This window comes from Equus caballus, chromosome 24 (genome assembly GCF_041296265.1).
Source record: "Equus caballus isolate H_3958 breed thoroughbred chromosome 24, TB-T2T, whole genome shotgun sequence".
NCBI classification, from domain to species: domain Eukaryota; kingdom Metazoa; phylum Chordata; class Mammalia; order Perissodactyla; family Equidae; genus Equus; species Equus caballus.
The window spans coordinates 20,225,160-20,249,758 of NC_091707.1; the positions used below are offsets into that span (position 1 = coordinate 20,225,160).

At 41.9% G+C, this 24,599-nt stretch overlaps 1 protein-coding gene across 1 annotated transcript in view; it reads right to left on the reverse strand.

Moving 5' to 3' along the window:
* RTN1 (reticulon 1) overlaps window positions 1-23,245 on the reverse strand; it is a 216,761-nt gene extending 193,516 nt beyond the window's left edge. The window contains exon 1 of the mRNA XM_023627825.2: window positions 22,819-23,245. Coding sequence (XP_023483593.2) covers window positions 22,819-23,059 — 241 coding nt within the window. The 5' untranslated portion in view covers window positions 23,060-23,245. The remainder of the gene's footprint in view (window positions 1-22,818) is intronic.
* Between the last annotated feature and the right edge of the window lie 1,354 nt (window positions 23,246-24,599).

Below are 24,599 nucleotides of genomic sequence, written 5' to 3' on the forward strand. Positions count from 1 at the left end.
TTAAGATAATTATGGAGAAAAATGAAATAAATAACAAATGCTGTTGTTTTATTTAATAAATTATCAAGTGGGTTAATATATAATCAAGGATCTTTCTGATACATCTTATTAAGCTTTATTTTGTCCTCTTATTAACAATTTCAGGGCCAGTCCCGTGGCTGAGTGCTTAAGTTCGCATGCTCCGCTTTGGCAGCCCAGGGTTTCACTGGTTCGGATCCTGGGTGCAGACATGGCGCCCCTTATCAGGCCACGCTGAGGCAGCGTCCCACATGCCACAACTAGAAAGACCCACAACTAAAATATACAACTATGTACTGGGGGGACTTGGGAAGAAAAAGCAGAAAGAAAAAAACAGAAGACTGGCAACAGTTGATAGCTCAGGTGCCAATCTTTAAAAAAAAATAACAATTTAAAGAAAAAAAGAAAAAACAATTTCAGTTACTATTTATGGATGCTAAATAATGAGATTATAAGTATGCAATTGTGGGATCAACCTATATTCAATCAGTAGAACTGGTTAATGTTTCCTCCATATCATAAAATGCTAAAATAAAGTGAAATCTACAAAGCAAAGTAAAATTTAATCTTATATATGAATCTTGTATATATGAATACAGCTTATATATACATTTTGACATTGTAGATTCCCTGCATCAATTAAAAATTTAAAATCGAATGGTTCATAGTTTGCATTTTTTGTACAGTGTTTATAAGAGCACTAGCTTTGTGATTCCTAATGTTTTCTCTACATCTGGATAATCAATACTGTGGGTGACCATTACCTTAAATATAAGTTCAGTGAAATATGATTTTAATATTAATACATTACATTTGCAATGGAGTGCTATTATCTTTGAAAGCGTTTTACATTGATTCTCTCTTCCTGTATCCGCACTTCACTTAACAGCATCATCATGCACCCACATGTCCAAGCCAGAAACGGAAATAATTCTTAAGTCTTTTCATCTCCAAGTTCTATCCTGTACTTCATAAAAATCTCTTCATCCCAACCCCTCTTGCTCTCCATTGCCAGTTTCAGCCCACCACGTCTCACTGGACTGCTGTGGAAGCCTCTTAACTCACCTCCCACCCCTCGCCTTGCTCCCACTCCAACCTGCCACATTGCCACAGTGCTTTCTTAGCACAAATATGAGAAAGTGCCTATCTCACTAAAAAAAACCTCAAATGACTCTCTATTGTCAAGAGAATAACATCTAAAGTTCTTGGTCTGCTATCCAACAGCTTTTACTTTCTCACAGTCCGGTCCTATCCACCCTTCCATTCTCCCTCCCCTTTCCCCAGGAGGATCTAGGCACACATAGGACCACTTGTAATTATCCCATCACGCCAACTTTACAACTCTGTTCATTTGTCCTCACTGGATTCTCTCCCTAGAAGTCTTCCCCCACAATTTTCCAGCATATGACATCCTTCAAGGCCCAGAAAAAGAAGCTAGTTCAGGCAGCTGCCATGGACAGCTCACAGAAGACATGTTAGAGCAGAAAAAAAATGTAAGTTCCGGCACCATACATCTCTACACTATAACAGATTAGAAACAGAAGCTGGAACTATACACACACCATTGATAAAGGCTATATATTTAAAAATCTGAGCTTGGAACAACTGCAAAAAAACCTGAGAACTCTCTGTAATAACAGCCCTGATGTCTGTAAGCAACCAGCCAGAGTAGGTCATTATGGGCTGTGAGCCAGGTTGGTATATAAGAGAAGGTCAGTGACGTTGCACAACAAGGATGATGGAAAGAAAGAACAAGGACCAGAACCGTGACATCTCCCCTAACCCTTCCTGGCTATAGGTTCACTGGTGCTTTTGTAAAGAAGGAGAAACAGAACGATCTAAGGAATAAATCCTGGCCCAACTTTGCTTCCCTTCCTTCTCATTTTTCACCCATAGCCAACATCACTCATCAATCCCAGCAGTCTTTTCCACAGCATTCTTCTCATCTCAGTGCCCATATCTATGAGTTGGGGCATGCACATACACGTGTGCGCACATGCACAAACACACACACTCAACTGCTACCTTGTTCCGGAGGGTCTCAGTACTCACCCCAGAACACCTACCCAGATACCTTCCTGTCTAATGTTTCTCAAATATTTTCAACTAAATAAGCATAGTGGAAAAAGAAGAGCAAGTGTGTATCCCAAGGGCCTGTGGATGTCGCCTAGGTGCATGATGCAGGATGATTATTTAAAGTCTAACATTTGAAAACTGGATGTGAATTTACTCCCTAATACATCCATTTATTTTGTAATAAAAAAATAATGTTTTAAAAGGTTTACTACCAGAGAAAATTGACCTTGTCTAGTCTGGCTTTGAATTCCCTTGGTCCTTAGCCAAGAGTCTGCATACCTGTGTGTGAGCACCGTCTGTCCAGTTCTAAAAGCTACACCTACTCTCAGAGAAACAGCCCCTTTGCAGAGACTGATTCTACTAGTGAACTAGGAATCATCTAGAGGCTTAAAGACAAGTGCAGATAAACAGCTCTGTACCCCCCATCACCGTTCTAGAAACCCAGAGCCGAGGAGGCAAAAAACAAGGGATTCCTCTTTGAAAAAGCAAGAAGGGAGAAACAGGGTTTTAAGCAGGGCTCTCCTCTCTGAATAGTCTTCCTGGTGCCTTAGCATGTGAATTTCTCATCCTTTAAAACTCAGATCCAGAACCACTTCTAGCAAAAAGTTTTTTCTAACCTTCCCTTCTGTTAAGATGCTTGACAGAGCATCATGTATATACTTCTGTCATATTTCTTCACAATAAAATATAATTGTGCATTATTTATCTCCTTCATTAGACTATAAGTTTCTTGAGGAAAGAATTTTTTAAAATTTTCTGGGCTGGCCCCGTGGCCGAGTGGTTAAGTTCGCGCACTCTGCTGCAGACGGCCCAGTGTTTCGTTGGTTCGAATCCTGGGCGCGGACATGGCACCGCTCATCAAACCACGCTGAGGCAGCGTCCCACATGCCACAACTAGAAGTTTCCACAACGAAGAATATACAACTATGTACCAGGGGGGCTTTGGGGAGAAAAAGGAAAAAATAAAAAAATAAAATCTTTAAAAAAAAAAAAAATTTTCTGTCCATAGCACTTAGCATAATATCCGGCATGTAAGTATACAATAATGAATAATTAGCTCCCATCTCTTTATCACTGTTCCCCATAAAAATTACACTATAAAATATTTTTGTCTACCAATAGTATTTTAAAGAACATAACAATTAATCAATGTTTCCCTTTTGTTAATCAAAGACATTTTATCTGAGCATGCCATAAAAATAATAAGTGGGAAATGTTTTTGTGTTAAAATTACTTGTTAATTTAGATTCTTGGTATTTGGGTTTGCTCATATGGGCTCATCTAAGTTTTAGCCAAAAGCATAAAGCCCCAATGTTAAAAATGTACGTGTCATGTCAAAGTCATTCACAGGACTTAGTGCATAACAATTCCCTAATTTTATTGTAAAATCATGGAATCCCGAGACAAAAGGAATATAAAGAATATCTGAAGTAATCTAGTTCAACTTCCTACTTAAAAAATAAGCCCACTTTGAAACATCCCTGATAAGTGATCATGCAGTCTCTGCTTGGACCCTTCCAGGAAGAGAGAACACTACGCTCCATGCAAATTCCTTTTGGAGCAGCTCTAACTCCTGAACCACAGACTTTTCCTGCCATACGAAAAGACAGCAACATACACCAGCAGGGTCAAGTGGAGATGGAGGAAGCTGGCACAGATCACCCAGCCCAGCAGTCAGGAAGTAGGCGCAGGGCCTGAATTCATTTACGAATCCCATATGAACCCTTTTAGCCAGGCCATCTTTGCCGGGGCACCTGAAATAATTTTTTCACCAGGCCCAAATCAGCTTTTAAGTCCCATTTCATTGGGGCCTCTTTCATCTTAAGTCACTGCTCAGATGTCAAAGAGCTAGAATTGAACTAAAAAGACTGTAATGTTCTCCACAAGCTAATAAAAGATTACTTCACCATTAGTATTAATTGAAAATGAGGATCCACCTTGTAATGGTCTGCACCTTAATACAGCAGTCCCTTCTCGAGGGTAGGGCTGCCAGGGGCTAAGAAGGAGGAGCTGTTAATCGCAATTGTGTCAAACTAACCTCAGCACAAACGATTGCATTTTATTCTGTGAATTCTCAGGATAATTGAACATCTTATCAAGGACATCCACTCAATTAATTTTTAAAATGTTAACAGAATTCACTTATCATCAGATAGTTTTAATCATAACTGTCAAGAATTGATTTTATTTTTTAAGTTAGCACTCTTAGCATTTTGTAAAGAAATTTAAACTGGTATAACATGAAATTTTTTGCTATTCTTATAGCTCATATAAATAGGAGCAAGAATTTACATTGTAATTGATTTAATATTGGTCATGTGAGTTATACATAAAAGATCCAAATCCTACTTCTAAAGTCTTTGAATAGTCGATTCTGTGAACTTGGAAAGCTTATGAAAATGTGCTATGATCCCAATATGGTAATAAAATCATCTTATGTAATCCAAGAAAAAATAAAATAAATCACCAAATGACGACATTCTGAGAGTGCTATACCTGACCCTCTGCTAGAGATTATAGAGACGTATCACCTACCTTAAGGGAGCTTAAGTCTAGACAACGAGAAAGAAATATTCACAAACTTGATGCAATGTGAACAAGTACATGTACACAAATCATCATGGATGAAAGGATAGGAAGGATCTCAAACCCTTAGCTGACTACTTGAATAGGCCCCAGAAAGAACGGGGTTTAAACATTCCTGAAAATGCACGTGTTACCAGCTAGGACTTGACCCCCAACATCTGGCCCCCATCCTGATAAACCTAGTGGGATTTCGCTGGAAGACTCCTTTCCCATGGCTAGTTTATGCCTCGGCTAGAAGGAAATAAACAGAACTACGTAAGTTAGTTGTCATCACTACTCAGATAACCAGATAAGAGTGGAGCCCTCTACCACCCAGTCAATAGGCCATTGGATCCTAAAGCTATTCTAAGAAAGTATCTAAAGTATTTGTCACAATGCCTGTCTGCCCAGCACCAGGTGCTAAATAAATGTTAACTTCCTTCACTTTTATCTATTTCCTGTCTTGGCCCTAACTACCTAACTACCCTCGTTCCCCAGTCAAGGTAGAGAGTACATTTTTACACTTGAGCATGGTAGAAGAAAAAACAATTCGCTCCTTAATATTGCTATCCAACCACTGCCTGAGGAAATCACAGTGCTAGTTGTGCAAAGAGGGAAAGTTTACAAACAATCTCTTATATCTGAGGGAAAACCCTGGGCTAAATTCTTCTCCATCTAGATAAAGATCATGTGAGTCCTTTGGAAAATCCCCAGACCGGGGAAGGAACGTTTAGGCCCACAGGCCTGACTCAGCCCACTACTTGATTTCATTCAGCCTGGGAGTGAGAAAGCTCTGGGCAGCGCTGTACAGAAGACTCCAAGAACAGCTCCTAGCTGGAGCCCCGGGGGCCTGCTGAGGTCACCCCATTTAGAAAAGTCCCTCGAGGTTTAAGGATCTAAGCAACTGTAGAGACGAGCACAACTACAATTTCAAAGGGCAGTAAAGCCCAGAATCCTCGTCTCATTGCTCCAGATTCTAGAATTGAAGAAAGCTCTATTACCTAGTTCTCTTTTCCTCTTCTTTACAAATCCATTTCTTGACCAATATAGACATCCATATCTATATCTCTATCCATATATATACCTATATATATCCATATCTATATATACATCTTTTGCTTCCTCGAAGGGCTTCCCTCCCTCTGTGTACTTCTCTCTTCCCTAACTCTCTTTCTCCCTTTTCCAAATCTTCCTCCACCTCCCCTCCCCTTTTGTCTATTTGTGTCCTTTCCAGGGGTCAAGCTTTCTCCCTCCATCACCACCCCTTCCCATCCCCGGTGGCCCATCTCTTCTCCGCCTTCACCTCTCCTCCTTGTGTCACTTCTGCTTGTCCAGCTGAGACTCCTCCTATCACTTCCTTCTCCCTGTAGGATAAAGTTGAATTCCACGTCCTGGCTTTGTTGTCTTGTAAGACAGTTTTACTTTTCCTTTTGCTATATTTCAAAGGCAGTGTGGTGCAATAGAGCAGGAGACTGGGGGGTCAGAAACGGGGCTCTGGCCTTGCTCAGAGTCCACATTTGTAAAATGAGGATCACTCAATAAATGACATCAGTGTCTCATCCATTCTAAAGTACTTAAAGAAGGTTAGTGATTATTATGCAAATGAGGAAAATTGATAGCAATTTAGGAATTACTAACAATAATAAGAATAGCAAACATTTATACAGTCCTTACTATGTGTCAAGCATTACAAATGTTGGGTCACTGAATCCTCAAACCACCATAGGAAGTTGACACCAAAAGTTGTGCAAAGAAGGTGAGATCATGAGTAAGTTTTTTCTCTTGCAAAAATGTATTTTATTATTGTTTTTACAAGAGCCTGGAACAATGGAGCATATCAATATCAATTCAATATTCAAAAGATATTTTCACCGGAAGGATCACAGGGGAAACATAATCATTATGTGTTAAGCGATACAGTTAAAGGTTGATCTTGACGTCCCTTCTCTGGCAGAAGCCAGAGCTTTTTTGTTTTTAACAGATTGGTAAAGATTCCTTTTGGGAATCAAAGTTCCTGAGAGTTATCATAGTTCTTAAATAAGTACCAAGCACAGAGCAGAGTACCACGCTTAAAATAAAAAGTAACACAAATGGCCTCGACAGTCCACTGCAAATCATTCTCTACCCCTAATACATGTTTATCTTCAACATAGGATATTTCTAGGACTCATTTCTCTAGAAAGCCTACTACTTGTCTTTAAAAAAATTTTCTAAAATTCCTCCACAATATTCATAGAAAGGAAACCAATTCTTACTTCTGAGACTTCTGATATGTAAGATCCAAATTATAAACAGGAACTGCTTAGCCTTTAAAAGATTGTACAGTTTCTAGGAAACAATACTGGGCATTTGTTCTTTCTCACACGTCTGGTAAAATAAAACAGGAATCGTTCTCTAATACCATGGATTCAATTAAAAACAGAACTCATACAAGTTCAATTCTGGTAATGCAAACACGCTGGGTTACAATTTACCCTTGTATTATTTATAATAAAAGGTTTGCAAAGCAAATTAATAGTATGATCAGTAGTGGCAATTCCAAAATTTATATATATAGTTAGGGGCCACAATCTGGTTGGAGGGCAAGCCAGTTGACTTATTTTGAAGTTACATTTTCACAGGAAGCATCCTCCTTTCACTTTGATGATGTGTTCATAAATAAATAAAAGTAGCATAGATTTTTTTAAATATCATATGCACATTTTACATAACATTGAGAAAACGCTAATTATTCACATCAGAGAATATTTATTTATTTAGTGGGACTTTAGATGACTGATGGGGATTATTAGAAGGAGAATTAACATCTTCGCCTACCCCCACCCCAAGCATCTCCATAATAACAGCAAAGGAATGTTGCCTAAAGTAACAACTGCTTCCAAAAACTTCAGCAATGACTAAAGTGTACATAGAGGTGCACCGTGTACACAGAAGCAGTGAACAGACAAATGATGCATCATTTATCTGGACACTGAAGGTTCACATGGACCCACCATTTAGCCCTTGCCGCAGAGGGTGAGATCAGCTACTGGCCATCGGAAGAGCTGAGACTGGAATCCAGTGTGGCTTCTCCAAGTCCATCCTCTCTCTCCCACTTCACCATAGCCAGTTTGGAAAGAGCATGGCTCAGTAACCCTTGAGAGCCACAAATTCAGTTATGATACATTCTTGAAACTAACAAACAGCATTTATGGAATGCAGACTTTTTCCTTAATTTAGGTTGCTCTTCCTGGTACTCTGACTACATTGTTATTTTACTGCATTTATCTTCATATTCCAGTTATGTATTTAAGTGTCACCTATTCAACTACATACTGTGTGCATGTAAGTGCTTAATAAATATTTGCTGAATAAATGGATGATTCAGTCAGATTTTATTGAACCATGAAACTATTGCCCCTTTGTATACAGTGATCTACACGAAAGTATCTGGAATTATTGATTTCTAAGAGTTAGAAAGTTATTTAATTCCTCCATCCATAAGAGGCCTCTGAAGAATCCCAGAATTTGTGTGCACGATGGTGTTTGTTAAGTGCATTTTCCTGGGCAGAGATTCCAAAGCTCTCAACAGATTCCCCAGTGGGGTCGGGGTCGTGGGGGGGGGCGGGGGGGCGCGTGGTTCTGTGATTCTGAAAAGATAAAAAGTTACTAATCTAATGGATCCTCTCTATTATATCCCCTCTGTCATATAAATGACCAGCCCAACTATGCTTACCCACCTCCACTGACTGGAAACTCACCACCCTATGAGGCAGTCCAGGCTATTTTCCTATTTGACAGCTTCACTTCCGATTGACCAGAGCTCCATCCTCCAGAGTCACACAGAACATATCCGGTCACTGTCACTTGATGGCCCTTCATGTATTTTTAAACAGCTGTCATAGCCTCCTATCTTCTCTTGCGCAGGCGGTAAATCCTCCGTTCTTTCAACCAGAGTCAAGGTTTCTGCTACCATCTTCACCCTGGAGCTCTCAGTGCCCCCAGGACTCTGCCCGAGCCCACATGTGCTCCACCCTCCCGGAGCCAATTGCGATTCAGTCTTCATTCAGGGAATCTTGAGTTAACGAGACTATTTCAGCACGTCGGGTGCAGCTGCTTCACCCCGCTGACTGAGAGTTAACTTATAGTTAACTAAAACTCCTATATTTTTTTCTTTATATGTGTTGCAGTTTTACCATAATCCTCCCATTCTGTTCATGCAGTCAGTTTGAGGGTCCTATTGCAAGATTTTACAATTCTCCCTGTCAAATGTCCACTTTTTAAGTATAACTATTTCTTTCAGCTGAGGTTCCTAAGGATTCTCAAGTTCCCTCATTCCAAGTGTTAGCTACTGTCCCCCTCACCGAGCTTCTCTCTCTCAGTCTAGTTCAGACAGGTTTTCATACAGGTTAATGCCTTAGAAGCATGCAACTTTCACTACACAGACCATAAAAGTGAGGTTGCACAAGCCTAAAATAGGCAACACGGTGCGGTAATTAACAGCACAGGCTCTAGAGCCAGACTGCTGAGGTTCAAATCTTGGTGCTGCCACTTACTGCATGACCTCAGGCAACTCACTTATCCTCTATCTCGGTTTACTCATCTGTAGAACGGGATAAATAACTCCATCTGCTTCACTGGGTGGTTATAACAACTAACTGTAAAGAGCTCAGAACACATTGTAAGTGCTATATAAGAGCTTGTTAAATAAATAATTTAGCTTATATGTGCACATATTTATTTATCTAAGCACTAGAGGGTCAGAAATCAGTGAGTATTATAAACGTGGAAAATAGCTCAGAGACTTAAAGCAGTACTATTCACTTATTCTCCCTGAAGCCCACATCTGGACCAACACAACTGAGATTTTATGCATTTAGCAAACATGACATACACACCTCTCAGCCTGTCTTCACTGTGCTCTGTTAACATGAACACAGTGAACATTCGAGAAAGGGAACGAGTCCTGGTAAATATTTCTGTGCTGCAGAGTGGAAGGGTTTTACAACTTACCTTTTTTTTTCAGTCTACTTTCTCTCTGCCGTTCATATTGGTCATTTCTATTGTTTATCTTCAAGTTCAGTGATTCTTTCTTCTGTTTTCCATTCTGCTGTTGAGCTCATCCACTGAGGTGTTTTTTCCCCCAATTCTTTCTGTTAGTGTATTTGTCAGTTCTAAAATTTCCCTTTGGTTCTTCATTACATCTTCTATTTCTTTGTTGGACTTTCTATTTTATTACTTGTTTCAAATGTGTTCTTAATTTCTCAATGAAGAATTTTTTTCTTTAAAATCCTTGTCAGACAATTCCAACATCTATGTGATCTTGGTATTCATTGTCCTGTCATTCAAATTCAGATCTTCCTGGTTCTTGGTATGACAACTGATTTTCAGGTGAAACCTGGACATTTAGGGTATTATGTTACGAGACTATGGATCTTATTTAAATGCCACACTAACAGGGAAGAAGGGTGCTGCCTTATTACTGTCAGGGGGAGGTGGAAATCCAGGTTCTCCCCTCAGTCTCATTGCCGTTGAGCAGTGTTAACCCTCCTGCCTCTCCACTAGGCTTCCTCTGACTCCATCCACACAGCTGGCACGCACACTAGGTGCCAAAGCCTTGCTGGGTGGAGGTGGAAGTCCAGACTTCCCACATGGTTTCCACTGGCACTGGGATTGCTGGGGGGCACTTTGTTGGGGTTCCTCTTATAGCCTCACAAGGGTGGAAGTCTAGGCTCCCCATTCGACTTTTGCTGGTGGGGGTGGGGCAGAGTTTCTTTCATGGTATTTGGCTGGAGCAGAGCACTTATTGTCTAAAAGCTTTCTCTCTTGCTAGGCTGTTCCTTTCCTTGTCCTTTGGTGAGAGAGAGCAGGCTTTCTTGTGGGTACTTTTTGTCTGTGCCAATTGGTGTTTCATGGTTGCTGGCTTCTCCAACACCCAGTCTGAGCTATATGAGGCAAAAGGAAAACCCAGAGAGCCCACTGCCACGTCCTTCCTCGGGTCCCAAGGTCCATAGTAAGTCTGGCTTCTTCTCTCCACCTTTCAGAGTCTTTATGTTTATTTTATGTATAGTGTCTCAGAGTTTTAGCTATACTTAGCAGGAGAGATGAAGACAAGTATATTTACTCCATCCCTCCAGAAGCAATGATCTATTTGTGGAAGACTTTAAGCTACAGAGCTATAATACTAGCCTGCAGATACCCACTAGCCCACAGGGCCAGCTGATTTAGTCTTGCCCTGGGGTGTGGGGGGTGGAGCTAGCTTTCACTGTGATGTCCTCTCTACTGAGAGAAGCAGCCTCTTCCAGAGCAACTCCCACACACACCTAGGATAGCTTCCTATGTTTACTGCCCTTCCACCGAGCAGGAAAATCAGAATAGACACCATCTGCTGTCTTCTCTCACTCCAGCTGGCCCCCCAGGCACACCTCAGCCCTGCTCCAGTCACAGATCACTCTTTAGGACACGAGGAATGGAGTGGGTCACCACACCAACTGCACTCCATGTAACCAAAATGTCTTCCAGTGTGGATGGCCAGAACCAACTTCTCCCCATCCCCATTCTTCCTCGCTTTCCTGCCATTCTCCACTGATGTTTGGCTGAGGTGCAGCCAAGCACAGCAAGCATTTTCTATTAACATACCTAAGGCTGAGGTAGCATGAGTTTTTCTCCATCTTTGTTCTCCTAGGCCTCTCTTCTGTATCTGACAGTGCTAACTGGGCTTTCTATTAATAGTATCTAACAAATATATTGTTATTTGCAATTTTTTTAATGACTTTTTTTTTTCGGTGAGGAAGATTGGCCCTGAGCTAACATCTGTTGCCAATCTTCCTCTTCTTTTTTCTCCCCAAAGTCCCAGTACATAGTTGTATATCCTAGTTTTAAGCTCTTCTAGTTCTTCTATGTGGGATGCTGCCACAGCATGGCTTGACGAGCGGTGCGTAGGTCTGCACCCAGGATCCAAATCGGTGAACCCTGGGCCGCCAAAGCAGAGTGTGCAAACTTAACCACTACACCACCAGGCTGGCCCCTGTGATTTGCAATTTGTATGACCTCCTCATGTTTTCTCTGTGTATTTTCACAACAGCTCTGTAAGATAGCTGGGACAACAGTATCATGCCCATTTTATATGTGAAGAAACTGAGACATAAAGCAGATTTGCTCACATTGACATGATATTAGGTACTAAAGCCAAGATTAGATAAACCTGCTTTCTCAGTCAGAGCTCATTCCATACCATGCCATCTGAGATCCCGTGAAACTATAACAATGGCAGAGTTACCATTTGATTGCCAGGCTATATAACACCTAGTACCATACATCCATACTATGGGATCTGAGGCTCAGGAAGGTTCAATAATTTGCCTAAAGCCACTCAGCTTTGTTCTTGACCCTTTGTTCTTCTGATACTACATAATCTCTTCTGGAAAACTAATTTATCTATGATTTCTCTTCTAATTTTCTAAATCTGTATCAAGAATCCTGTTTTCATCTCCAAAATCCATTCTTTTATCCATGGTGCCAATTGGAGATTTCCACTCCAATAGCTTTTCATCACATCAAGCCCCAAATGACTAAAAATGAATTTATTATCCTCACTTCGCATCAGTTCCCCCTCCCATCTCTCTATAGAACCAAAATTCTCCCAGCCATTGGGGCACAGAACTTTAGAGTTGATTCCTTCCTTCCTGCATCCCCCATCTCCTGTCAGTCACAAACCCTTATTGAATGTTTGTGTGAAGCCACTCATCTTTCTTCCTCTTTCTTCCCACGTACTTTCCTCTTTCTGCCCATGGCTATTTATGCAAGGCACTGAAACTGATGTTATTGGGTCAGCCTTCTGTCAGCAAACATGCAGGTTTCAGGATCATCCCTACTGAGTTCATCTTCTATGCCACTGTCAGACTGGACTAATCTTCCTTAACACAGCTTTATAATATTAATTCCCCCACATAAAAACCTTCAAAGGGCCTAGAATCCATATAAAAGGAGTCTAGAGCCCCATGAGGAGCTTTCAAGGCCCCTGGAACCTGTCTCCCCTCACCTGGCTGGGCAGGTTAAAGCAGCCTAATCATTGCGATCTCCACATCATCACTCACGTTTCTCCCCTCACCTAAACTGCCTTTCTGCTCACTTCTGCTTATCCTTCTTCTATCTATCCTTTAGGCATAAGCCTTTAGGTGGCACTCCACCTCTTTCGAGAGACCAGGTACTCTGAACCCATAAAATCACGAAATTCCTGCAGGGCTTGCTTATAGCTTCTCTCATCCATCCAAGCACCAAGCTGTACTCTGACTTGAGTTGTTTACCTTTGTATTGTGTTAGTTAGTCACATCTCCATCTAGACAGCAAGCTGGGAGGAAATGGAGGAGAGAGGACACAGCTCATGGTGCTCTATCCCTCACAGCTCCTGGCAAAACGCTGAGCATAAGGAAGAGATTCAACAAGTCAGTGTTTCTTAAAGTTTTAACATGCATTTGGCAGGGTTATTTCCCCAGGTTGAGGTCTGTGGTCACCTCATGAGATCTTGAAGAGGTAATCTATAGACCACATTTTGAGAAGCCCTGCTTTTCAGGATCAGTTGAAAAATTCATGCCAAAGTGGACATGACATGGATGTTTTTCTTAGACTCGTCAACTAGATCAGCAATAACTTGAATACACAAAATTTTCTGTTGTCCAAGAGTTGTTTTTTAAAAATGAATGAAGATATGCTACGCATAAAACAAAGTTCTAGATGTTTTGAAGGATGTGAGATAGTCAACAAATTCCCCACATTCAGGAAGCAGGAATTTTGTTTATACCTGGTTTTATAATAATCTCATGCAGTAGATGAATTACAAAATCCATTTGGGGATTGGACATGGAAGTTAGACTGCAGAACTGGTCCAGCTAAAAATGTAATTCATTAGGCAACCCAGAAAACATGGTTTTACAATGAATAATTTAACATAAATATACATATAGTGAGGCAGAGGACTAAGGAGAGAATCATATGATGATGTAGCATTACAGAATGAGTTAATGAATTCCCCAAACATTTTGGGATATATTGAGTACGTATGGAATTAGATACGGTAGTAAAAATTAAAAGATAGTTCAGGAAAAAGGATATAATAAAAGAGATGCTTACAGATATCATGTTTCACATTTAGGTTAATAACCCAAAACTAGCTTAAATTGTATAGTTCTTAAGAAGCGAGTGTGTTACATTAAGGAGTTTTTCTCGACAATGGAGATCTAGAGAAGAATTTAAAGCAGGACTCGATTTTGTGGAGAGTGCCTTTTAGGAAGTCAATTTAAGTTAACTGCGGTTTTGTGGTGAACGCTGTTTCTGGTTTCATTTGTGTGCTGTTCACTTTTGAGAAATATGCCCACGTTAAACAGCCACAGTGTAAAGTTGAGTATTGTTTTCCTTTAGGGACATTTAAAGATCTCGGTAACAATTAACACTTTCCTTTCTAAGTTTCCCCCAGTAAACAGCAACCTCACTTTTGTTTGAATATCAGTAACTGGGAGGCAATCTCTCTCTTGTCTGGGCAGTTCTAATTATTAGAACTTGCTCCTCCTTTAGGTAGAAATCTGCTTCTCTGATTTGCCCAGCATTCCCCCTTCTGCCCTGTGAAAGCACCTGGATCAAGTTACCTTTCTTTGCTTCATAAGAGTTCTTCTCGTATGTGAATTTAACTTTCAGATCTCTTTTAATTTTTCTTTTCTTCTGACTAAAAATTCTTAATTTCTTCAAACATTTCTCAAGTGGCACTTTTTTCTAGGCGCCTCACCATTCTGGTCACCCTTTTCTCGTCATTCTGTAGCTCACTGATGTCTCTCAAAGCATGGCACCCACTGTGTAGTAGAAGACTCTGAACGTGGCCTGCCTAGAACAGAATCTAGGTAACTGTTACTTCAGATGATATGTACCCAAGGCTTTCTATTAATACTACCTAAAATTACATAAGATATTCTAGTAATTCCACCACACCCCTAGCTCATATTTAGTTAATTACAACCCTCAAAGTTCCCATCCCCCACAATGAACTATTTTAAGTTGCATCTCCTACGTTCTGTACATATTAAATAGAGTTTGCGGAACCTATAGTCAGGACTTTATATTTATAATACCACAGGTCACTGTTCTTCCCTCCCCTCTAAGAACCCCTAGCTTTGAAGCCAAGGCCACTGTTTCCTTCCCTAAAGATACCAGCACCTGGTTCACTGCCACTCTCCAATCTCTGTTATGGCTCTTTCTGGTTTCAGTAATCATATAGGTGATGAGCTCACTCCTGGCCTTGCCATTCTTCTGGCCTCCACTCCTTCAGTGACCTTGTCCTCCATTCCATCTTGTCTCCCACTCCCCTCAACACCTGTACTCCCTCCTTCATCTTTGTCTCAAACACCCACTCTAGTATCACCACCTCGCATCCTCCCAGCTCCCTTACTCAAGCACCCCTGCTCCCGCTGATCTTCAATGCCTCCGGTACATACAACCCACTGTAAGTATCGTCTTTTCACTGTGCTTCATCCTTCCCTCCTCCCCAGATTCCATGGCCCGTCAGTATTCTCACTGTCTTGCACACGTCCTCAATTCCACTGCCCCTCTCTTCTTGTCATGCTCACTGGGAAACAAAAACAAAAACCAACCCAACCATCCACTTACTCCAAATCAACACTAGGCAGCTGAACTCAACTGAAAAAAAAGAGACATATATGATAACTGGTCTTGCTTTAAGCTCATAACCACCAACTCCAAGTGAGCCCTAGAACTGCTCAGAATTCCTACAATTTTCCCTAGTCCTTTCACTCTCCCCTTATCCTAAGTAACAATTTTATACCTTCTCCCCTCCTCTCAAACTTCCAACTTCACTCTGCTATTCACTCTGCTGTTGACCTTGCTTCCTATTTCACTGAACCTGTTCTTGGCCCCACTTCTGCACCTGTGCCCCGCTCTGTCTTTCCTCCAGTTATATCCATGAACTGCCCTTATGTCTGTAACATCAACCCTCCACTGTGCCCTGGGTCCATTTCCCCTCACCTATTCAGGGACGTAATTGCAAGAAAGTCCCCCTCTCTCTCCTGCACCATCTTTCCATTCCTCCTGAATCATTTGTATCATCTTACAAATATGCTTTAATATCCTCCATAGTAAAAAAAATAAACAAAACTTTCCCTTCTCTTGATCCCCGAGATAGTTACCTCTTATATTTCTAGTTTCCCTTATAGCACAAGTCTTCGAAAGAGTCACGTCTATCGATGTCATCTCATTTTCTCCTCTCATTTTCTATAAAACCCATTCCACCCAAAGTCTTTTCCAACACTTCACAATAAAGCAGCCTCATCAAATTCATGACTTCCTCACTGTCAAATCCAATGCCTGATTCTCAGGCCTCATCTTACCCAACCTACAAGCAGCATTTGACAGAGTCCATCATTCCATCCCTCAACATACACTTCTCCTGCCTTCTAGAATCTCACTTTTTCAGTTCTCCTTCTACTTCACTAAGCCACCTTTACTCGTTTTCCTTTGTGGACCTCTGAATATTTGAGTGTCCCAGGACTCCTTGGCCTCTTCACTATCAAAATTCAATCCCTTGGTGACCTCGTCTCTACGCCAACTCCCAAATTTATATATCCAGAACAAACCACTCCCACCCCTGACCTCTACACTCCCTACCTGACATCTCTGCTTGGATATCCAACAGGCATTTCAAATTAACATTTGCAAAACCAAATTCCTGGTCTTTCCCTAAAACCTGCTCCTCCCAAAGTCTTCCCAATCCCAGCTAATAGCAACTCCATTCTTGCATTTGTCCAAGCCAAAAATGGCGTTATCTTTGACTCTTTTCTCTCACACCCCATACACAATCCATTAGGATACACTGTTAGCTTTGCATTCAGAATCTATCTATAATCCAATCACGTTTCACCTCCTCCAATGCTATCACCGCAGTGCAAGCCACTGTCATCTCTTGCTTGGATTATTGTAATAGCCTCCTAGCTGGTCATTCTTGCTCCACATCCCATAATACCTCTCCCATGTTAGAGTCTCAACACAGTGCAGAGTGATCCATTAAACTCAACTTAAAACGTAGCTCTAAACATGCTCCTCCCTCACTGTAAACCTTCCGGTGGCTCCCCTTACACTCAGAGTAGTATCCTAAGCTCTTCCAATGGCCTATAGGACCTAATCTGCCCATCACCCCTCATCCCGCATTCTGAGCCTTTCTTCTACCACTGTCACCTTGCTCACTCCACTTCAGTGACCCCCTGCTGTTCCAGGGAGCATGCTCACCCAGGGCCTTTGCACAGGCTGTTTCTTCTGCCTAAAATGATCTTCTCCGAGGCATCTATCAGCACAATTCACTCTGTCACTTTCTTCGAGTCTCTGCTTTAATGCCACCTTGTCAAGGAGGCCTTCTTTGACTATCACTCCACTACTGTTTAAACTTTCTCCATAGAACTTATCATCCCTTGACATACATTTTGGGTTCTCTGTCTCCCCTCCCTCTTCTCCCCTTCCCTCCCTAAACACACACACACAGAGGACATACACTTTATGGGAGACAAACTTTCATCTATCCTTTTCTCTACTGTATCCTTAGTGCTTAGAACAATGTGTAGCATACAGCAGGGGTTCAATAAATGACAGTATAATCATGAATGAATTAAATAACACTGTCTTGCTGAAACTGATAACAATGGCTGCCTCTGGAGAGGGAAAATGGTTGGCTGGGAGATAGAGCGTGAAGAAGACTTCCTTTTCTCTGTATACTCTTTTCTACTGTTTAAATTTTAATATCATGTGCATATATTTCCGACGCCAAAAAGGAATTTTAAAAACTAAGGGCAAAAAATGATTTTAATTAAAAGAGTTTGCCTTGGGGTAAACATTAAAATCAAGACTTTTTAATAGCAGTGCTACCCTATAGCACACCAACTATCCTCTGAAACTTTGTGCCATTTGCAAAATTAAAGAGCATGCTTTTATGGCTTTACGTAAGTTGAGTGTTTTGTAGAGTTCTTAGGCATAGTAAGTGTTGTATGTGTGCTGGTGATTCAGAATCTGAAAAAAAAAATTCTGTTTTATGGGATTATTTTTAAGCGAACCAATGGGAATTTCCGGTGATCAACATATTTATTCTTTTCTAAGGGTTGATCAATATTTGGCATAATAATGCATTCTTAGATTCTACCAGCAATAAGTATCAAATATATTGGCTTATAAGTTTTAAGAATCCATCATTTCTTCCTTTTTGAAAATCACTTCCCCACTTCAACTTTCCTAGCATTAGCCTTATTCTCAAAATATACTAGGAATGACTTTAAAACTGCTCAGCACGCTCATTCAACACCATGAGATGTAAAGTAGTTGGCTCTGAAGGGCCAAACTCATCAAAGCAATGAGACAGGAGTTTGCCTTCTGTTCACTTATCCCGGGCTTCCAGTCTCTCTTTGTGTATATTTCAGATTTTCTAACTTAAGAATCACTGTGCATTTTAAATAATACAGATTAAATATGAATTGCGAAGCTTTTCCTTTCTTTTTTCATATACTCTTACTACAGCATCTTCCACAAGCAGTGGGCCACTCCAGTTTACGCTCTTCTCATGTTCTTTTTGGCCTCAAATATTATTTATACAAACAAAACTGGTTTTTTTCTTTTATTTTTTGGCCATGTTCTTTACAACAACTTTAGTGGAGGACATTCCTATGTGGATATATTAGTCTCTTGGAATAGGTTTTTTATTTTCTGCCCTCTATATTTTACAGTGCCTTTTTCAAAGCTCCCTAGTCACCACTGAAATAATTTGTTTCAATTTTAAAATAAAAGCACAGCTAACTAATCCAGAGATTTTTGGATTCTTCTATGAAGAAGACAGAATTAGATAGATAGATAGATTGATTGATTGATTTTCTTTTCCCCCAGCGATGAAGTCTCAGCAAGCTGTGCTCATATTTATTTATCCTGTGTTGACCTCAGAAAACTAACTCATGCCCTTGTGACCATGTGGTTAGATTATCATAATGCCCTTCTAGTCAAGCTTCCAGCATTGATTTGAGAATGAGGAAAATGAAAAATGACACAAAAGGAACTGTTTAACTAAACTAAATACTAACATGAGACAGAAATGTGCACATGTTCCAGAAAACCACAACCTGTGTTTAGCACAGATCCCTACAGAAAGGATGCATTCAATAAATGTTTACGAAATTGAATTGACCCACAATGATTTCTCACTTTCCAGATAATAAAAACTTTCCATAATCCATGCTATCCAGGATAGACAGTATAATGAGCAAGATAATCGACAACTCTTCTTCAAATCCTCAGAATCAGAAGAAGATGAACAACCCAGAAAAGAGATGAGGGGAGGAAGGCCTATGGTGTATTTGAGGGGTAAGGAGCAGGACGGGTTTCCTGGAACAATGAGCTCATGAAGAGGAAGTTATGCTGAAAGCCCTGATAAAATTTATTTATCAGTGTATTTTTAGGGTATGTAAGTGTTTCTAAATTTTAATTTAACCTAATTTCAATTTCCTATACGAAAGGACGTTTACCATACTTTCTGCCAGAAATGTTATTGATTGTATCCAGAGGCTATGTCAAGAGAAATAAATTGCACTAGAAACTCTTTTACTCTCCTTATACATTCTGTAAAATATCATAAAAGCAAGTGTAGTGTTCTTTTCCATATCAATAGAACTATAGCTTTCTCAAAAGATGAAAGAAAACTGAAAATTTAAATTTATATCTTCTGAAGGGGATTACTGGGATTGACTCCAAATAAAAGAATGTACACACATCTATCAAACACGTCCACAAGGGCAGACAGTCACTCCAGCCTCCAAATGAATTTCAGAAGATGATTGGTAATGTGTGTGGCATAATTTATTATATAAACAGAGTAAACACAGGATATATATATATACATTCTGAAAGCTATTTAAATCTTGATAGACTAAGAATAGATTTCCAACAGAGTATCACATTCAGCATTTGAAAAATGTAAATTAATGAGCACTATAGTCCAAGGAAATTGGGGAAATCTCTCTTTTTGGCAATCATCTAGAAATTTAAGTCAAATTATCTATAGATCAATATTACTAAAGCAAATCACACTGGACTGATTTCTCCAGACCCTTCTCCATTCTGTTCTTCATTTTGCCTCCCACGCGTGAAACAGTCAATGAGTTAACTTCCAAAGTGACCAATGAGTTAACTTCTTACCACTGCATTTTGTTCAAATGTTCTATTTTAAATTCTTCCTTTAAACAAAGGGCCATTCTTCTATCCTTGTGTTACTGTATGCTCCTTCTGAATAGTTTCCAGGAATAAAATAACTGATGGTAAAAAAAACAAAACAGTTGCTCTTACCATCCTTAGTATAAAGTTATCAGATGATGGCACTGATTCCTGATCAACAACGCTAACATGTTGTAGGGTACACATGGTGTATTAAATGTTCCCTTGGCAACAGACATCATTTGACACGCCCATTATCAATTTCAGACATGAAAAATCACAGCTTTAGAAGACGCCGTTATTTTTTAAGAATATTTTCAACCCACAAAAGGGACAGAAGCAATGAGAATACTTGAAAATACAGTACTGATGGAGTTTCAGAGTGCAGCTCTAATGATGCTTAAACACGTATCCTTTTGCAGGACATTACTGAGAAATATTTTTGGAAATGCTTCTTTAGGAACTTTAATTACTATCAATGTATAAAAATAAATAACATAATTTCTGTCCAGACACTTGATTGGTGGTGTTTTTCAAAAAAAAAAAAAAACAGTTTCTAAAACATCAGTAACAGTCTTACATTTTATAATTCCATCTGGAAAAGAAACAAAATCTGTTTACAGTGCATCACACTCAAAGTCTAAGTTACTTCTTAGTTTGATTTGAGTCCCAAAGAGCACCATTCTTTTAAAAAGGTGTGCTTAATATGCTTCCTCTGGATTTTGTCTTTGGTAAAGTTGAAGCTGCACCTGCCCACTTTGCTTATAGCAACAGAACTGCCAAAATAACAGGCAAGGAAGCTGGCCCGATTTTATTTAGACTTTTCAAGATCTAGTTATTTGTTTAGATATCATTCCCAGCATATGGGTCTCCTACAGCAGCCCATCCAGTCTACTAAATAAGAAACATGTAGATTTAAAACATTAAACAATCAACAACTGTATGAGAAATTCCTTCCAGCAGCAAGAATAAACTAAAAATTTTCTATTTACTACGCAAAATATGTACTCCTTTCCCCTCCCTTCATTCTCCACCTCTCCAAACTTAGCGTTGTTTTATTTTATTACTGTATTTGTTGCCTTTGATAGGAAACCCCTAATACAATCAACAAAGTAAAATATTTCTATAATAATGTTAAAAATTGCAAATGCCTACTTTGTGACAGGAGTCCTTCTAAGCATTTTATATATAGCAACCCATTTTAGTGGATAGTATGTCACTGCACATGTGGCACTGAGCTTCCCTTCTCTAGTTCACCTAACCTTGGTGACACTATTGGAAGGTGGGCAATGTTTATAAAAAATAATTCACTTTGATGAGGATGCATAAATTTTCTGAACTATGAGCTTCCCTCAACAAAGAATGGCAATGGTAAACAACAAAAAAATGTACCTTCCTTTGTTATCTTTTGCCATCTTCCTCTGCAACTATAAAGAGTTTTGTTTTCTCTTCATTTAGATGAAGAAGTTGAAAGGGAGGCTAGGCAGCCATGCTTAGTCTTAAATCCTTCCTCCCTCCATGATATAATCATTAATATATGACAAACGGGGTTTTCTGCTTTTGAGTCTTTCTTTTTTCTTTTTCTTTCTTTTTTTTTTTTTTTTCTTTGCTGGAAGATGGTCTCCACTTTTTCTCCTCCCTCAGAATGTTGACAGGTTTTATTCAACGCATTCCCCAAATCTCCTTTCTTCAGCTCAAATCTTTTGTACTAAAGCAGAGTTAAGACTACCTAAGGCACTCCACATGACCCTTAAGAAAGGCGGTGGCTTAAGAAAACGGTTTCCCAAAATCAGCTGCCAAGGGCACGCATGTTGGTCCCGCCTCCCTTCCGCTCCTCCTGGAGCACCCACCACCCCAGACCTTTGAGGGCTGCATTTTCAAAACTACACAACTCTCATTCCACCACAGCAAAGCCTTCTCAGGGAACAACACAACACAGTACTCTCTAACCCACTCTCTGGAAACACAGCGCTACCCAGGTCGGCAGCCCCTCCCAAAGCTCCCCTCCTGCCTCCTCTGGCCAGGATACTCCAGGGTCCCTGGTCCCCGTTGGGCACCCGCAAGCTCCGGCTCGGAAGAGGGAGTCAGGCGAAGCGAGGCCGAACCTAGAGCAATTTCCAAATGCCTGGGCGGGTCCAGACTGGTAGTAAACTGTGCCTCCTACGCTCACCACCACTCAAGCCCTCTAACACCGCAACCAGGCCGGCCGCGCTTAGGGGTTCCAAGTTTCTACGCTCCCTGTAAGATGGGGGCATCCGGGCAGTTGGGAACGAAAGGTTCTTGGAGGGGGCTGCCACGACTCCCAACCCTCTTGCAATGCTGTCCCTCTTGAATTAGACACAGACACACCTTGGGATTTCTGTTTCCTGCGCAGAGAGGGGGAGGTGGGGAATGGGAGTGGGGACTGGGAGGGAGAAGGGGTTGGCGATTTGCCAACTGGGTGAGGCAGAGTTAAACCACGTCTCTGCCCAGAACCGAGCCAGGTCTAGGGGCAGCGGGCCTGCCGGTCGCTTTGTTGTCAGCGTCCCCTGTCGCTGGCGCGCACGCTGAGCGCAAACACGCCCCAAAAAATCATCGCAACTGGCCAAGCGGGCCCTACAGCCCCCAACCCTTTGGCAGAAGGAAGAAACTTGTATACGGGCGCTCCAGCAGCCAGGTTGATGCGATTTGCCTTTGAGGACAATTTTTAAAGCCGAAATAATAATGATAATGAAATTAAAGGGTGAATAGTATTTTGTTTTCTTCCGAGCCTTTGGAAAAATAAAATTCCTGTTTTCTGCCAGTCCGCTAATATTTACAGTCGCCCAAGGCAAAGGAGGGGTGAGGTTAGTGCTCAAGTAGAGAGCGCAAGGAAGGGGCAGAGGCGAGCTGCGGAGAAGGGCACCGGCTGGGGACTCGGGTCCCGGACGCCATTTGCGGGGCAGCGGCGCGCGCCCGCCTTACCTGTGGATGCAGTTTCCATGGCAACGGGCGGCGGCCGGGCGGGGCCCGAGCCCAGCTCCCGGGGCGCCGCTTCCCCGGCCCCGGCGCCCAACCCCCGGCCGGGCTCCCCAGCCTGCGGCGCCGGCTTGGCCCCTTTCGGCGTCACCGCTTCGTCCTCCCCCTCCCCCCGGTCCCCGAACCACTGGGACCCGGGGCCGGCCAGCGGCAGCAGCTGGTCTTGGGGATCCGGCGGCGCGGCCATGGCTGGCGGTCCCCGGGGCGCGGCGACGGCGGCGACGGCGGGACCGGGGTGCGGTGGCTGGGCGGGCGGGCGCTCCCTGCTGCTGCCCCCGCCGGGACTCGGGGCTCGGGGAGGCTGCGGTGTCAGCGCCGCCGCCGCCGCTGCTGCAACTCCGGCCGAGAGCCCGCCTGCCGCTCTCCCCGCTCCAGCTCCTCCTCCTCCCCCTCCTCTTCCTCCCGGCCCCGCCGCGGCCGCCGCCCGCGCTCCTCCTCCCGCTCCCGTCGCCGCCGCCGCCGCCGCCGCTGCCGCCGCTGCTTCGCTGCTCTCGAGCCTGTTATTACGCAGGTGAAAATGGCCTGCTTGGTCTGAGTCTTCCTCGGCACGCGTCGGCCCCCGGCCTGCTAATGGCAGGCCCGGATTAGGTGATGTGCCAAATCCACTTGAATCTTCCTCTCATTTGGGGAGGAATCAGAGGAAAGGATGAGCAGGTAGAAGCAGCCCCCAGCTGAAGCGTGACTGGTTAGACAAGCCGCCCTCCCAACTCATAAAGTTAAACCCGGACTGGTGTCCTGGGACCCGAGGCAAAGCAAGGAAGCTGGAGACCTCAAGGCTACAGTTCTGAGAGTGACCAGTATCAGCTGTGGAGGGGACATGAGTCTGTGCGGAGAAGGGTGGGAATGGGGGTCGGCAGATGGAATCTGCCAACAGGGAATCTGCAACCTCGAGGCTAAATGCTACGTCCTTGAACTGTTGTTTCCAAAACGGGGCCGAAAATAGTGGAGTACAGGAAAGAGCTATCAGGAGATCCTCTGAAAAAAAGCTTACCAGACCTCAGCCCTACCAACACTGAGGGCAAATAGGATGTCACCAGGCAGGACAAAAGCAGCGATGTTTCCTTTCAGAAACCCTGAGCCAAAGCCATACAAATTATAAACAGTCTGTGCAGTCTATTTTATTTGAGAAGCTGGACATTCCAGGAAGCTTGCTGCTGCTTTTTTTTTCTTTTTTCTTTACAGCTTTCTCTGATAAGGCGGAAGATATCTGACAGATAAACTGAAAGTCAGAGGAGAGAAGTGACTTGGCTTATAATGTGTTATTCTCATATTTAGATCCATCTTTTCGAATAAGACTTGTACTTTATTGGTTCCTATATTTTCTACAAAACAGCGTGGTTGGAAAAAAAATAAGGCTCAGTCCAACACACAGGATGGAGGAATAGACTTATCCGCTGCTCCTTTTCTAGAAAAGGTGGGGCGTGCGGTGCAACTACTGTGAGGTTTTGTGGAACTGCTGAGCCACCAAAGGCACACTGAGGATTTCATCCCTGTCCATTTGTATGTTCAAAGGCCAGCTTCAGCACCATGCAGATGCTCCTCAAAAATGCTGAAAAAAGCCTAAATTCTGTCCAACCCTTTGATCTGCTAGTATACTGATGTTCAGTGCCAGTAAATTAAAGAAAATATGTTCACTCAATAGACAATAAATAAGGCCTACTTGTGCCAGATGCCCCTGGGGATCTTGATGATCACCAAAGTTTTACACGATTGATGTCTTCAAAAAT